The sequence below is a fragment of the Humulus lupulus genome, chromosome 5 (assembly GCF_963169125.1).
Source record: "Humulus lupulus chromosome 5, drHumLupu1.1, whole genome shotgun sequence".
Classification (NCBI taxonomy): Eukaryota; Viridiplantae; Streptophyta; class Magnoliopsida; order Rosales; family Cannabaceae; genus Humulus; species Humulus lupulus.
The window spans coordinates 232013349-232031732 of NC_084797.1; the positions used below are offsets into that span (position 1 = coordinate 232013349).

Below are 18384 nucleotides of genomic sequence, written 5' to 3' on the forward strand. Positions count from 1 at the left end.
ATTTGTAGTCTTATGTTTTATGATTTATGTTTTTACGTCTTATGTTTTATGTTATGTTTTAGTAGTTTTTCCTTATTGGGCATTAGGCTCATTCTATGTATGTATGTATGTATGTATGTATGTATGTATGTATGTATGTATGTATGTATGTATGTATGTATGTATGTATGTATGTATGTATGTTGTTTTTATGTTTGTAGTCGCTTGAGATATCACTACAAGAAATCTTATCTTTACCTACCAATATTTTACCTACCAATATATATTGGTAGGGAAAGTAATGTTTTGCCTACCAATATTTATTGGTAGATAATATTAGTAGGTAAATGCTAGTCCATTATATTATATTTCTGAACAGAGCTTTACCTACCAATAATATCAGTAGGTAATGATCTTTACCTACGTATATTATGGAGGGAAATTTTTTAACCATTCCCGCTCAATTTTCCCCCCCGTTTTTTATTTTCATTATATTATTTTATTATTATAAATGCTTATTTGGAAGCTTATGTGGAGTAAATAAGCTGACATTTACCTACCAATTTCTTACCTACATATATATATTGGTAGGTAAAAATATCTTTTGCCCACTAATATTTATTGGTAGCGAATATTGGTAAGTAATTATTTGTCATTAGTATATTAATTCAGAAATGTTATTTCCTACCAATATTACCTACTAATATGGAGACTTTGCCTACATTTATTTTTTAGGGAAAAATTTTACAATTCCCGCTCAATTTTTCCTCCCATTTTTGCTTACTTTATTTTATATTTTTATAAATGCTTATGTGTAAGCTGATGTGTTATAATATTGATGATGTGTTAAATTTGTTGTAATATGTGTCTGCCAGCCTATTAGATATTAGTTTTATTCAATTAAATAAATAAGAAAATTTTAAAATAAAAAAAATCTGAAAACATCATTTCTCTCTCCCTCTTTTCCTCTATCTTCCCCGAAGCCTCATTCTCTCTCTCACTGTGTTGCCTCTGCCGGGCCCGAACGGCCATCGTCCCATCGCCGGAGCCGTACACGCGCCAACCCAATCGAACCGCCGACCCTCGAAACGTCGACCCCCGCGAGCTCACCACCAAATGTGCTGCCTAGGGCTGTCAACCAACGGTCCGAAGCCGTCCACCTCTTGCATTTTCTGGTGAGATTCCAACTACCCCGAGCCTCTTGTTTGACGATCTGTGATTAGTTAGGTAGTAATACATGTTTTCTAATATTATTTTGGCATATGGGTTTGTAATGTTTTATCTTAAATGGTTCTCTTTCTCACTTTGTTTTCTCTCACAAAGAGAGGATCCTATGCTATTAGTCCGATCAATTTACGGCAAGGCTACGACAGTGACGGGGGAGAGGCGTGGGTCTGGGCTCGTGGTCTTCCTCATCTCAGATGCGGGCTCAATGGTGGGGATGGGGATCGACGTGATGAGAAGAAAAGGTTTTGACTTTTTGTAGACCAATTTACACTATTTTCTCAGGTTACAAAAGGTTTTTTATAATTTCATTATGGAGATCTTATTATATAATAGTTCTCTGTGTTTGCATTTGGACATTAACTGATACTAGGTGAGTTAGTATTCTCCTGGGGTAAGGTCTCATGACTGGATTTGTTTTCTATAACTTTCTTAGTATGAAATAGAACTTAGTTGCACTATACTAGCAACATTATAAAGTAAACTTTAGTCCAAATCTCAAAGTATCTGTGCTTTATTATATTTAGTTATACACTTGTATGTTTATTCTTTTACTCAGCAAATTTGAAGCAAATTCTTATAATTCTTTGTTGGTTATATTTTGTTATGATGCTTTCCCCCTTGTCATTTTATATAACAATATTGACTCAGGTATTAACACTTTGGCTTAAGACCCTCAAGGGGAAAGAGAGATGATTTACTTTACATTCAGGCATAACCAAGATTCTTAGCTTAAGACCCTCACACGAAAAGTCCTCTTCTTTTGGACTATGAAACAAATTTGCTTGATGGGATTCGATTTGGTTTTTTTTTTCCTTTTTATTTTGGTTACTACCCTTTGAATACATGTATTCACTGGTGCTATTTCTTGTAATTGCCAAGATTTTTCCTCTATTTATTATAAATAAAATGGAAAGAAAAAATCTCAACTTTTTTATTTTTATTTCTAGACTCTCCAGTCAAAATGAATTTATGAAAAATCCCCATTGATTTGATTTCATTGAGTGTGAACCCAATCCCAACGACCAACTTTTAAGTAACTTAATATTCTGACCCAATGTATGTTCATTTCAACAACATTTTAAAAGAAAAAGCTCTTTTTTTTTCTTTTCTACTTGCAGTGCCATTCAAAGTTAAAAAATTGAGACAAATGCAAATATTGGGTATGAACCTGTATATGTAATTGAGTTGGTTGGATTCTTGAATACTTGAATTGGATCAAATAGAGGAGTACTATACTAGTATACATATGTATGCAGCAAAAATAATGTATGTTGTGGAATATCAAACTTGGATTTTTCTTTCACGGTTTCTTGTTTGCCTTCTTTGTACCTTAGTAGTTAGAAGTATAAAGCTTGCAGCTATGGAAAAGATTGTAAACAGAAGTATAAAGCTTGCAGCTATAAAGTAGCTATAATTAATTGATTCTCAGCATGCTTCATGTCTTTTGTTTACTTGACAATATGGAAATGTTAATGATTTTAGCCCAGCTTGTCTCTCAAGTGTTTTTTATTTTTCTTTTTCTTTCCACGCTTGAGTAGGTTGCAGCACAAACTTCAGTCAAATCAGTAGAGTCTAGTTTGCCTCTTTCTTCAGATAACTCTTTGAGCCAACAATTTGGGTCTAAGAATAACAGTGTCTATGTCACAGAATCCTGGATGACCGTTAAAGAGCCAATTGGTGTATGGAGTGACGGTATTTTTATAGTTCAGGGTATATTGGAGCATTTAAATGTGACAAAGGACTATTCTGATTATCTATGGTATATATCCAAGTAAATATTTATTGTTGTTAAGGCCATGGTGACTAAGACTACTTACTAGTTTATATTGAGAAGTATTCTTATAACAATCTTGATTTTTTTTTTCTTTCTTCTTTATCTTCTCTCTCCTTTTCCCCTTGGTTATGTAGATGTCAACTTGTTTTTCATTTTTTTCCTTTTCCTGTTTGGTAGAAAATAAGTACTAATTGACTGGGAATTAGAGTGACAAGTTTTTCCCCCAATTATGCATTTATTTCATTACTTGTTCATTTAGCTATCAAGTTCAATCAAGTTGCTTGCTTTCAATTATGCAGCTAAATGTCATTCGTGACATACTTAATTTGTACGTTTGCTTTGTCCATTGATGTAGCTTGTATTGTTTTGGTCCATGCATCTCTTTTTTATGTGAAGATAGACTAAACCTAATGATTCTCCTAGGTTCCAACATAACTTAGACCATGAAGTAATTTGACATTGAAAATATTGAAAGGGCTCCACATTTCTACTTCTACAAATTTTGTTGCATTTTTTAGTGCATAGCCTTAAGATCTTTATATTAAATAATTATGCGTAGAATTACTATGTATTTATTAAATTATAGAGTAATACTAGTATACTACCAGTTCTATATAGAAGAGAGTCTTGTTATTTGACCGTATCATGAAATGATAGATTTAGGTTTCTTTCTGTTGGAAAGAATTGGACTACTAAAGTCTCAGAGGATTGTTGTTACCTGGGATTTTTGGAGCTATGTTTGGGCTGCAGAAGCAGTTCTCAGCTTCATCTTGGAGATAGGAAGGATCTCATCCTATCTGTTCCAAATTTGTTTTTATCTTTAGTTTAAAGTTTATTTTGTTCCTGGACTCTAGTAAATAACTAAGATATTTAAGAGATAAATATCTGCTTCTATTGTACGCTTTTTCAATAAAGAAACAATAGTGTTTTCTGGTACCTTCTCCAGCACCAATTTTTTACTTACATTAAACATGATACTTCTTTTTTTTCTTAGTAAAGTAGGAAACAAGAAGATTCATTGAAGAAAAGGGAAAATTACGTTGGATACTCTATTTTTTTAGAAACATCTTTAATTGGAGCTGTCTTGTGAAGCATAGCAAAAAAATATGTAGCTTGTGATAATGTTGAAACATTACTTGTTACCTAAATTTTCTTATGTTGTCTTTTAATACCTATTCAATGCTCTTTCAAAATGTAGAATATACATTTCAGACGAGGATATATCATTTTGGGAGGAGAATAATATTGGCCCAGCAGTTAAAATTGATAGTATGCGTGATGTTTTACGTGTATTTGTCAATGGCCAGCTTGAAGGTAATTAGTGATAAGCTTTAGAAGGTTTGATGATATTATGATAATATGGTGCCTTTTATTAATATACATTTTAGCTCTTTGGTGTGGTGATAAATGTCCTACTGCTAAATGATTGAGAGAACTTGAGAATAACCATTTGAAGCTTTCGATGGAGTTAAGGGTTCTTATGCATTGATTTCAGAGGTTTTTATGTCCAGATACTATTTGCATCAATATCATGTTAGTGTACAAAAGTTGTATTATTTTTTTCAATGGGTTCTTTTGATTTGAACTTGCAAATGCCCATTTGAAGAGAAGGGTTTTTAAACTTTTTATGCATTGATTTCAGAGGTTGCTCTGCTTGACAAACTATTTTCATCGTTATCATGTCTCTGCATAAATTTATTCATTTTGATGGAGAAGCAATGATACTGATCTTATTAGTAGTTTTCCTGGCCAGCTTGTTTGGTTTTTTATGTATGTGACTTCATCTATACACATCTCTGGTACAAGTATATACTGATATTGTATAACTGCATTATTTTCTTGGAAATCATATATATCTATATTGAACTCTTTTGTTACCAGTTCATACTTTCTACTTTGGAGTTTCGTGATTGTAATCATCTCAAATATATATCGCATTTGCAGTCTTTCTGAGCATGAATATTACATTGATCTCATATAGAAGTAGATTATACTTGGTTGATGTTGTTTGCAATACGACCTTTTTGTTTGGTTACTGATATATAAGCTATTGCGACTTTCTGAAGTGAAGGCACTGTGATAGGTCGTTGGGTGAAGGTTTTCCAGCCTATACATTTTGTCAAAGGATATAATGATCTAGTGTTCTTATCTCAAACAGTTGGCCTGCAGGTAGATTCAACAAGTTCCAAGGCTTGGAATCCAAGCCAATGTTTTAATTTCTTTCTGAATCTTTTTCATAGTTTTCTTATCAATTTTAATGGTACATTATGTATAAGTTATTATCATCATCATCATTAATGAATGATATGCTGTGTATTACTGTAGACAGCCTCTGAAAGACTGCTTCAATTTAAAACATCCTATAAGACGTAAAACATAAAAACTATCACAAAAACTAACTCATTACAACCACAAATACCAATGACAGAGAAGAATTGTGAACAGTTATGCCTTAAAATGCTTATAGTTGAAAATCCATACAGCCAACCAAGGCTTAACTTTTTCCCAGATAACTCACGTGTCCTCTTCTACCTCATTGAAAATTTTCTTTCTTTCTAACCATATACTGCGTAATGGTACTCTTTATAGAAGTTCCAAGTACATATGACATTTTATTGTCACTTGTTATCATATATTCATATGGTGCATCTAATCTATGATACAGAATTATGGTGCATTCTTGGAGAAAGACGGAGCAGGGTTTAGAGGGCAAGTTAAACTTACTGGATTTCAAAATGGGGATATAGACCTCTCAAAGTCTTTATGGACCTACCAGGTGTGTATTCAATTTCAAGGTTTCATTTCCTTTGTGTTGGCTGTGAAAGTAAAAGTTGTTGGCTCCCTTTAATATATTTTTGTTTTCTCCCTTTTGCATGCTTTGCTAGTCAGTTAAATGGTGTTGCACCTAAATTCACTTTTTATCCAGGTAGATAATGGTATCTAGTAGACATCTCTTAGTACAAGTCGATGTTTTGTTTCCAAAAAGATGAAAAAAAATTGTATTTGATTTTTTTTAGGCAAAAATTCTAGACACCCTTTAATAAGTTATCATTATTTGATATATTTAAGGTTGGGATTTTAAAGTGGATTTCATATTGTTTAACATGGTTCTAGGTTGGGCTCAAGGGAGAATTCTTGAAGATATATGCTGCAAAAGAAAATGAAAAGGCAGGGTGGATTGATTTAACTCTAGATGTTGATCCAACAATTTGATGGCACCGCCTCCACCACCTCCAACAGACCAAGCTTCAGATGCAAATTTAAGAGAGTCGCCATCTATTTCAGTTCGGGAGTCACAAGATGATTCTTAGTTTATTTACATTAATTTAGTAAGGAATGAACTTTATGAAGTTTTTTTTAGTTTGGTAGGGGTAACCTTAAAATGATAACTTTATGACTTATTTTAGTATTGAACATTATAAAGAATTTTAGCATTAAACATTTTATTATTGAATAGTTTTTTTCTAGTTTATTTCTAATATAGAACATTTACAAATAACTGTTATTATCTTTTACCTACACAGAACCATTAAATTTGAACAAAATATAAATTGTGTAACAAACCAATAAAATAATGCTATGTGGGCTAATAAAATGATACCACGTAGGATGCCACATATGATGCCACGTAGGATGCCATATATGATGCCACGTAGGATGCCACATCACCAGACACGTAAAACTACAAAAACCATGTCAGCATACACGTAGGATGCCATGTCATCAAACACGTCATCTGATGACTCATCAATTGATTTATAACTTAGTGGGGTCCACTGATTCTTTTACCTTCCAGTGTTAATAAGTGTAGGTAAAGACTCTGTCCCCACTAACTTTTACCTACCAATCTCTACCAATTCAATATTGGTAGGTAAACCATATTACCCACCATTAGGCTAGTTTTACCTTCACTTACAATTGGTAGGTAAAGACCCCATTTTCTTGTAGTGTATATGGTTGCATAGACAACAAATAAGAAAATCTCGAGATTTTTATCATTATCGTTGACTATAGTTTTGTTTAAACCTACCTCTAAATAGTTGCAAAAGGACCTAGACACTACAAAAAAAAAGGCCTTCAACTCAGGCTAACCAAGTTTTCTACATTGAAGACCTTAAAAATAAATCTCATTGGAAAGTCGTCCAAGAAGTGCATCACAGAAATGTGTGGGACATCCCACTAGTTGAAGAACAAGCAGAGGATGTAGAAGTAGATGTTATGCACGACACTAGTTCCTCTAATTTCCAATTATTCGTTGATCTTGGACCGTTGCCACAAATCAGCTTTGAACGTATGTGGGCTCCATTACAATTTGTTGAGATAGATAATGTTGCAATTGAGGAGGAGAGGGAGGAGGAAATGGAAGAGGAAGAGGAGGAGGAGGAAGAGGAAGTGGAGGAGGAGGAGGAGGAAGAGGAAGTGGAGGAGGAGGAGGAGGAAGTTGAATATGAAGATGATGAAAGAGGAAGATGAACACATAGAAACTGATGATGATAGTGAAGATTATTATAGTGATAATTAAGTGGTAATTTTATAATATGTTGAAGTAATTATTTTTAACAATAATTAATTTTATATAGTCATTTTTAACTGATAAATGTAATTTTAATATCGATTAATTTGACAGATATGGCTGATGTTATTGTAGAGTCCAAGAACTTTACTTAGCTAATTATTTAGTAGTATTATAGTATGTATAGTATTATCTTTGTAACTGTGGATTTTTGGTTCAGACCGGGAATTATTTGGACACTCATAGTAGTACTTATAGATTTTTTAAGTTTAACCTATAGTTTAAGAATATTAATTTTAACCTAAGGTTTAATTATATGATTGATATTAAGAATAATATTTATTATACTATAAGGTTTAGATAAGGACCAATAGGATTTTAAGCACATGTTATGAATGGGTGATTAAGGATTAAGTATTTTGAGGATTTAATTTAATAAGGGTAAAAGTTTGAATGCTATAAGGTCAGTCAGCAGCTTTGAATACGTTGAGGGCTTAGTCAAGGCTGTTTACTCCATTCAAACTTAGCTAAAAATGTGTAATTTCATGTTTAATTAATCAGCGTGTGTCGATATATCGCAGCACGTAGATACGGAAAACACGAGACGTTGCACGACTTCCTCGGGCATACTAGCCCAGGCGATATATCGCCTACAGGGGGCGATATATCGCCTCCTTCAGTATGTTTTGAAATTTTTTGAATTCTTTTTCCATTCAGCCATTCAACCTCTTGATAAGTCCAGCATCTTTTTGAACGAGTCTTCAGCCTCTGCTGAACGATTATTCAAATTATTTTCACCTAAAAAACTATTATTTTTATTCAAGTAAAATCAAGATCCTTTCATTCCTAAACTCTATAAATAGGACCTAGTACTCAGCCATTATTCATCTTTTGCTCTAAGTTCAGAGGCTGTAAGTGCTAAGTGAGTGTAAGAGTGTAAACACCTGGGTTGGGGAATCATAAGCTTGATCATCATAAGCTTACCAAACACTTTGGGAAGTAAGGTATTATAGTATTTCGGTTTGAGGTATAGATTGGTCTTACAAGTCTTCAAGGTAACCCAAAACTCTAGTTCATTGGTTTTATGTTATTTTCTTTCTCATAGTCTTCTACTCAGTCTTCTAACCTCATTCTTATTTTGGTTAGGAAATGTAAGTTCTTGAGCACATAAGTTTTGGTAAGTATGTTTCTCAATGGTTTATTCTTCCCATTCCTTTTCATCTCTTTTTCTTCATTAGACTCACTCTTTTTCATAATGGTTATTAGGAGTGTTCCAAAGTCCCAACACTGTCCACATATCCCGGTAACTTTGGTAAGGAAAATAGGATAGAATCTATATGTTATATGCTTGTGTTATCTTATGTTTTATGTTATGAAATATGTTATGAATATGTATGTTGTAGGCTTGGGCATATGACCCATATGACTAAAAAGACCCCCAAATAGATTATGGGCATATGACCTACTTAGCTAGTAGGACCCCACTAATCTCATGGGCATATGACTTGTTTAGTCTATGGGACCCCAAGTAATAATGGCCATTATAGTAGGTGTATGTAATAAGTGTTATGTTATGTCTTTATGTTTATTATGAAATTTATGTACATGATGTATGTGTTAGATTTTCCTTGCTGGGCATTAGGCTCATTCCTTTTTGTTTTATGTGTAGGAAAATAGCTTTGGTGGCGGTAAGGTTCGTGGAGGCTTGGGATTGTGTATCGATGATGAATGGAGTCAAGGAGTCGAGAGTTTGATTTCGAGGATGTAGTCATTTATTTATGGTCTTTATATGTATTTTCCGCACTTACTATGTAATCCCTTTATTTTATAAATCATGTTATGTTTTTCAAAAAATGGGATCCCATATCCTTCTTGGTATTTATGTAAGTAACTCTTATTTCTATAAGTTTTCTAATAAAATTATGGTATTTTCGCAAATGTAAGTTTTAGTAAGAATTTGTATGTATAGTTTCGTTAATGGTCCAAGAGTCTAGAGTAGTTGGGCCATTACAGTTATTGCTCGATCTCACGGGGGTGGTGGTGGAGGATGTGATCCTCCACGTGGACCGTCAGATATCCCAGCTGATTGTGAACGAGGTAATACTTTACACATTGATATACTCCTTAAATTTTAACAATTAATCCATATTAGTTTTAAAATATTGAATTTGCATACAATAGCGCCTCCAAACAAATGTGGACGCCATAAAGGATTGAACACGCGGGAAAAAAGGGAACAGTTGGTGCGTCCTCTCCCTCTCGAGTGGGACGTGCGGAGGAGAACATATAAAGAGATCGGAGATTACAGCTCAAATTTCTCAAGAGAGCTCGGATTACTTGTTCGACAGTACACAGATCCGGACTGTCCTCAATGGTCAAAAGTACCAAATGCCTCGAAACAAAGAATACTTGCACATTTGGAAGTAAGTAGTTTATGTATTTTTATGTTAATTCTCATTTTATGTTATATATCATATTTACTAATAAATGTTTGTAAATTAGGATGATTTGTTTGATATTGGGAGTACTAGATATGGAGAAGGGCATATACCTGGGATCTTGAGAGGCATTGATACTTCGTGTGCTAAAAAGTATTCTAACTGGAAGTACGATATTAAAGAGCATTTAACGATTAATGGGCCACAAAATCGTTATGGTGGTTGCACAGATACGCAGTGGCAAAAAGCCATTGAATTTTTCTGATGCCCAGAAATTACGGTATTAATTTCTTGCTAAACTTAACTATCTTAATTAAATATATTACTAACGATAACTTTTTGCAGAAACATTCTGTGGTCAACAAGGAAAATAGGAAGAAACTGAAAGAGCTTAGCTATGGAGGTTCTCAATCAATCCCAGCGCTGTGCTATAAAAAAGTTAGTTAATTAATTATTTTTTAGTTTGTTTTTCTTATTTACGTTTAATTATTAATTTTATAAAAATATATGTACGTGACAGCGCAATTTAGAGACTGGGCAACTTGAGCCCATCCTGGATAGCTGGATGGATACTCACCATAAATCAGGCACAGGGTGGGTGATAGAGACAGCCAAAAATACTTGGGTACGTTAAGTTTTTTTAAACAATTTTCAAAATTTTAATTGTTTGTTTACAAAACATAATTACATTATACATTGTATCATAGGAGGAATTGTGTGCATATCGCGACACACAGCAGACACAGACAACTGATACTGAGAGTTCCACACCAGTTTCGAGTGCGCCTGAAGATGAAGACATATCTTTGGTACAAACTGTCTTCGGAAAATGACGGGGCCACCAGAAAGGATATGGATGTATCCTTAACATAAGGGACCGAACTCCATTTGATTTTCGTCCTTCACAAACTAGAGATGAAGAGATGTCTGAGATGAGAGAGCATCTTCGACAGTTAAAGGAGCATGTCTGGACTCATTGTATCACCCCTGGGATCTCAATGTGCCCCACCACCACCCGATGATCCCGATGTTGGAGCACCGGCTCAGTAGGACTTATGTATGAATTTTATTACAATGGACTATTACATTATCATGTTTAAGACAACTCTTTATTTTGATTCAGCAAACATACTCTTATGTTTTTATTTATATTTTTAATATAAGTGTTTTAATTTTATTCTATTGTTTTATATTTTATTCAAATTAAATAAATAAATAAGTGAATAAATATTACAAATATAAAAAAAATTCTGGTTTAGTCTATACCGAGGACATTGTCCTCGGTATATACCATTAAGATGACAAATTTGGGTTGGTTGTGCCGAGGACATTTTTCACTCTATACTGATGACATTGTCCTCGGTACAACCTATACCAAGAACATGCTTATTGTCGTCAGTAGAAGTTTACCTCTACCGACACGCATGTACCGAGGACTTAGTGCCGACAACATGTTCTCGGTATAAGATCTACCAAGAACATTTAGGCTTATACCGATGACATTTGTTCTCGGTATAGACCTTGTTTTTTGTAGTGAGATGATTTCTATAACATACTACGGTAATGAGTTAATGGCCATTAATTTGTAGTCTTATGTTTTATGATTTATGTTTTTACGTCTTATGTTTTATGTTATTTTTTAGTAGTTTTTCCTTACTGGGCATTAGGCTCATTCCTTTTTATTTATATTGTGCAGGTAATTGAGCATGGAAGGCGAAACAGATTCATGGCGGCTTTGGCATGTGTATTGGGCGAGAACTAAATGAATGGAATGATGGGAACGATCGAGGATGACGTTTATGTTTTGAGTCTTTTTAATTATGTACTTATGATTTTCCGCATTTAGTATTTGAACAATTAAAATAAAGGCTTTGTTTTCTTTATGTTTTAATGTAATAACAATGGGATCCTGTATTTTGGATTTTCTAATAAAAATCTATTATTTTATGTATGAATTCGAAATTAATAGTTATGTCTTAGTAGTTTTAATGGTCCGATGTCTTTAAGTTAGTCGGGACATTACACACTTGGACTTGTTCATTCAAATGTTTTTAGACCTTTGAATGTACAAGCCAGTGGTGGTTTTGAGTATTTCGTCACTTTCATTGACTATTACTCTAGATATTCATGTCTTTACCTAATGCATAGGAAATCAAAAACATTTCAAAGTTTCAGGAATTCTTAGCTATGGCTCATAACCAATTAGGTAAAACATTAAAGATCTTGCGATTTGATAGGGGTGGAGAATACTGGGATATGAAGTTCCAAGATCATTTAACTGAACTTGGGATTTTATCACAACTTACTGCCCCAGGTACTCCGCAACAAAATGGTGTAGCAGAACACCGGAACAGAACTTTATTGGAAATGGTTAGATGCATGCTTAGTTACTCAACTCTACCAACTTCATTATGGGGACATGCAATTGAAACCGTGAACGACATTCTCAATGTCGTGCGGTCAAAATCAATCCCCAAAACACCTTTAGAACACTGGAATGGTTGTGAACCTAGTTTACGCCATTATAGAATCTAGGGGTGTCTCGCCCACGTCTTGAGGAAAAATGAGGGAAAGCTAGAACTGCGAACTGTAATTTGCATGTTTGTTGGCTATCCTAAAGGTACTCGGGGTGGACTTTACTATAGTCATTCAGAAAAGAAAGTGTTTACTTCTACGAATGCTACTTTTTTGGAAAATGACTATGTCCAAAACTTCAAATTGCGCAGAAAAGTAGTTTTAGAGGAGATGGTTGAAGAATTGACTCTAAACAATGTTCCATCGTCATCAACACAAGTTGATGATAAAATTCCCATGCTTCATGTCCAATCGATGCAAGTCAATTTAAATGAAGAAAGTACCATTGTTCCTGAGCAAACAATCACAGAGCCTCGTCGTAGTGGGAGGGTTTTTAGGAACCCAGTTCACTATGGTTTGGATGGTGAAACCAATATGGTTGTTGGTGACACTAGTGACTATGATCCGTTGTCTTTCAAACCGGCAGTGGCTAGCCTTGAAAAAGAATTATGGCTCGAAGCCGTGAAACATGAAATGGAGACCATGTACTAAAATTCCATCTGGGATCTTCTGGAAGCACCTAGTGACTTTAGGGCCATTGGGTGTAAGTGGATCTATAAGAAGAAACGAGGTGTTAATGGAAATATCTAAACTTATAAAGCTCGATTAGTGTCAAAGGTTTATACCCAAAGAGAAGGCATGGACCATGAGGAAACTTTTTGTAACGCCCCAACTCCAGGGACCGTTATGGTGTGCCTTGTAAACAGTGCTAAACTCGCTAATCGAGTCATTTGGCCAAAATCGTGAACTAAGTTTGATTAGCGGTTTAGGGATTAAACATTTTGGTTAAGATGTAACGTTTCACTAGAACGTTTAACATATACATTGGGATCCCGAAAATATAATTTCAGAGTCTATTACAGAAAATATTTACAACAGGCCGTTCTAAGCGGCAAAACAGGGTTCAACCCTAGTTCCACTTTAAACCTCGGCCGTGGTGGACGAGCAGCTGCATATGTACACGTCATCACCTAAGCTCTCCAACTCAAGAATGGTCCAGCTTCCTCTTTCCTTTACCTGCACCACGTAGCACCCGTGAGCCGAAGCCCAGCAAGAAAACCCAATAAAGCATGATATAATGTCAACAACGATCATAACAACCATTCAGGACTATCAGTCCAAGCAAATAGGTGACAATAGCCAAAAGTCACAATAATGAGCATCGCTCCTTCTAGCCATATGACGATAGGGTCAACAGAGCTTAACTGATAAGTGATCCTTTCATAAGTTTGATTAGGACAGGTGCATGGTGAATGGTCACCAACATAACCTTCCTCCCGACTCTAGAGTCGTGCAATGGACAGCGTCCCTTGGCCATGTGACAACAGTCACTGGGGTCATATACCTTGGCCATAAACATCTGGTCGTAGACCAGGCAAGCGCTTAATAGTTCTTCGACCTTAGGGTCGGCCTGGCATTAATGCCATAGAGCCATTCAATGCATGATTCTCGACTTAAGCTTGATTCGGACAGGTGCAAGGTGATTAGTCACCAACATAACCTTCCTCACGACTCTGGAGTCGAAACTATGGACAACGTCCCTTAGCCACGTGACAAACAGTCACCGGGGTCATGTACCTTGGCTATATTCATCTGGTTGTAAGCCAGGCAAGCGCTTATAAGTTCCTCGACCTTAGGGTCGGTCTGGCATTAATGCTATAGAGCCATTCAATGCATAATCATCGACCTTAGGGTCGGTCTAGCATTAATGCCATAGAGCCATTCAATGCGAAATTCTCGACTTTAGAGTCGGTCCCTGACTAGTCAGTGTCAATCACAAGTAAGACATGCCACCAATCACATATTTCATGTTCCATATCCATAAACGAGGCATTTAGCATGCTTACTAAAGAGGTATTAGTGTTATTAGGGCCATGCATAAACACAGAGGTTCAAGCTCTGAACAGTATCATACTCAGTATATAAAGCACGTCCCAAACACATGTTTCTCATGCATCATACGCAACATATCCAGCAATCCAACATGCGCTAACAACAGCCATGCATGTCACATTTAATAGTCAACCAACATGCATCAAGAATAGCCATGCATGTCATACACAATAATCATCCAACATGCATCATAATAACCATGCATGTCATACATATACACAGGGTGCAGTTTTCTTACCTCAAAGCCAAGCTAGAACGATTAAAAGAAAGACCCTTGAGAACGATCAACTTTTAGTCCTTTAGCGGTCACCTAGTCATAACCAAATATAAGGTATCATTAATAAAAACGATAACTGAGGGTTCCCAAACCAAATCCCAGCCCCCGAGACCTCAAACACTACCCAACCGAGTACTAGGTTCAACCCCGAGGCCTATGGTTTGAATCCCCGAGCTAAAAACCACACTTTAGCAAAATTAGCCTTAAGGGCCGCGGCGCTCCCCTGCTGCACCGCGGCGCGCCCTTCAGACAGAAGGGCTCCCTCCTGACAGACACCAAGGGCCGCGGCGCTCCCCTGCTGCGCCGCGGCGCCCAGCCCAACCAAGCCAAGTCGGCCACACGCACCAGAATTTTCCCCTGTGTTATTTCCTCTCAAACCAGTCATTCTAACCATCATAAAACCTCTTCCTAACATATAATTAAACCCCCATACATCACCCATAACCTCTCATCATCAAAACCCAATCATACCATCAATCAAAACCCCTTTAAATCCATACTTCTCACAAGTATCAAAAACTGAAAACCAAAACTTGAAAACAGAGCAACACCTGAAACCAAAGTCTAAAACTCACCTTGAAACCTGTTTTGAATCCCCTTTAATGGTTGAAACAAGTCTCCTAGCTGCCACCTTTGATTTCCAAGCTTAACTTCTTGATTTGGGCTCTCAAAATTCAAAGAAAAGAGAAGGGAAAATCTTGTACGGGAGAGAGAGGAAGAGAGGATGAGGATGGCTCTGTTTTTACTCTGTTTTCTACAGCCCTTTATGTCATATATATCCTTAGGGCCAAAAGACCAAAATACCCCTGAGCCAAATAAACCCCTCTAAAGTCTTCCGAGGGTAAAACCGTCCTTTCTCGCCTAACTCGTTAATTATAATTAACGCTCTCCAATTCCCGATATTCTCAATATCCTCAAACACCAATAATTCACATCTCATTACCCTTTAATTCCCGGTAATGTTCTAATCATTAAATTCACCCCGAGACTCACCCCGAGCCCCGAACTTAAACCCGTTATGACTAGACCGAACACTTACACCTCATGATCGTCTCGTGTCGATAGCTCGAGCCAATCCACCTTATAATGTGGTTATATTAATTAATCACAATCACGCACCCAAAATATACAAGTACGCCCACAGTGGCCAAATTACCAAAATGCCCTTGCATTATGAATATGAGCCCATATGCATGCATTCACCATCATATAATAATATAATTCACGTAAACATGCATATAATCATTAAATATCATAATAAATCATTTATGGCCCTCCCGGCCTCCTAATCAAGGTCTTAAACCTTATTAGGAAATTTGGGGCATTACAACTATCCCCTCCTTACAGAGATTTCGTCCTCGAAATTTACTCAACAACCCTGAACCAGAATTCCACTCACTGGGTATAAATTTCTTAAGTCATTCCCTGACCTCAGTATTTCGATAACCTTACCTTAACCCAAGGTACATTCTGTTCAATAGAACCTCATTACTTATGTCATAATCTGAACTGGCTATTCCTTACCGGAATACTTAACCTAACTTTCAGATTCTTACAACTCAACTCATAAGTTCTTTAACCCATGTCCACTGCATGGAAGTACACCATTCACTGCACACAACTACCAGTGCCAAAAATAAAACTGTTTCAAAGTCACCCTATCCAGACCCAATCAGGATCCAACTGTTGAAACAAACTAGGACTTAACTTGTCTGAACTCCTCACTTCTTTTTCCATAGTGACACCTTAGAGAAGACACATTCTCCTACCTGGAATTCCATATTCCTACTTTTCAATTCAATAACTCTTTTCCATCTATTCTGAGAAATGAGCAACCAAAATTCAAGCTCTAGCAATCTCATAACTCCCCTGAACCACCTCAGGATTCAGACGTATACATATATTTTCTCACTCATCTTATAAGATGTTCCTCCAATAATAATTGGATAACCCTCTCTCTCTCTCTGATTTACCACCAGTCTGAGAGTGATAATCTGTACTAAGTTCCATTTATATACTCACCGCCTTCCTAACCCTTCCAAAACCTGGAAGTCACAATAAAGTCTTCATCTGATAAGATAGACCTTGAGTTCACGAAGGCTCTCTATCCTTCCCACAAGAAGACTCAAACATTGATCAGCTGTATCATTCACCCATCCTTACTGATATAATAAACTCACTTGGACTACCAGTCCACAATGACTTAACATTCATTTCATACCGATCCATCAACCTGGGAATCCCACCGCGAAACTCACCACGATGCTCACTCATTCCCACTATAAAATACCCAAAGGCTGTAATGGCCTTGCTGTTTCCTGATATTCTTTCCCAATCTGTTAACAGGTAAGAGCTTTGCACATGCCTTAACATATGTCTCTTCATCCCAGGCCATCACTATAAAATTTCCATACCATGCTACTCTTCCATGATGCCTGAATGAAATGAACAAAAGAACAGCATGAAATTCATTCTGAATCTCTCAGTTAATCTCAAAGTCCATCGGATCCCAGATCCGATCTCTATATCACCATAAATTCATGTCTGACACTATACAACCTTTAGCTAATCCAGCTAAAGCTTTCCATTCAACCTTGCCCATCTGTGGCTCACTTAACCATCTTTCCCTTTTATCTTTCTTGAGATGATAATCTCAAACGACAAACTGGCCACCTGGCCCGCCAGAAACTCTACTCCAGCTTTGGAAAGATTCTTTAATCAACATGTTGCATAGGTAATCACTTCCCTTTATCACTAGGATGTCATAACAACCCACTAACTAATCCTGGTCTATAAAGACCCAACACTTTTTCCCCAAGGCACCTGAAATATCTTTACTATCCATGGACACTCCTGTCCCCAAGGCACTCTTCACTCTTGGCAATTCTCCGCAGAGAAAACACCACTATTCCATCGTCCAAGACGATCATAAGTCCCATTCAAGTCTACCCTTGAATGCACTATTCACCTGATTCACAAACACTTAGCATCAACCCAATTCCCAAGTTACGCTCAGCACTCACAGTGCTCTAATCTAATACTAGCTCAATCCTTTACATAACTTTCTCACTCTGATCTCTAACTGGTCTTAACCAGATCCAAGATCCACCTTAAAGGATTCCACCTTACTCAGCAATTAAACTAATTCTTATAATTCCACTGAGCCACTCAAACAAGGCTTACATCTGATTCTATTTCTGGTACTAAATCAATCACCAATCTAATCTTCTTTCCAATAAAAAGAAGGCCTGACAGACCATCTGGTAACCCATACTCAGAACCCACAGACTAATCCAGTCTGTTCTGATCCCACTAACACAAATCAAATGGTATCCACCCCACTGGCTAAGAGTTCCATGCACCTCCCTGCACAAACCCCAGCTCTCACATTCGGTATCATAAACATATCTACTCCATGCACAGTGCCAATTGTCACCAGACTTTCCGCTCTCAAGCTCAAGAATTACTACACTTCCCTTGCCATTCAAGACTGCTCTTTAATTACTTAACCAATCCAAACCCTGGATCAAACCATAGTCAGTCATAACTAACTCATGAAACCAATGATGAATCCTTTCCATAACCCAACTTATCTCTTAAGTTGCTAATACCGTACTACTTTTCCCATTACTACATAACCATGTGATCCACATATACCATCAATATACCTGTCTCTATATACATACCAACAAAAGAATAACATGGCGCC

At 36.3% G+C, this 18384-nt stretch overlaps 1 protein-coding gene across 1 annotated transcript; it reads left to right on the top strand.

The window, feature by feature from the left end:
- Nucleotides 1-4154: 4154 nt before the first annotated feature.
- On the top strand, nt 4155-6193 carry LOC133780065 (beta-galactosidase 9-like). The gene is made up of 4 exons (XM_062219945.1): nt 4155-4294; nt 5052-5149; nt 5646-5756; nt 6095-6193. The coding sequence occupies exons 1-4, from the start codon at nt 4252-4254 to the stop codon at nt 6191-6193; spliced, it is 351 nt and encodes a 116-aa protein (XP_062075929.1). The 5' UTR covers nt 4155-4251.
- Nucleotides 6194-18384: the final 12191 nt, after the last annotated feature.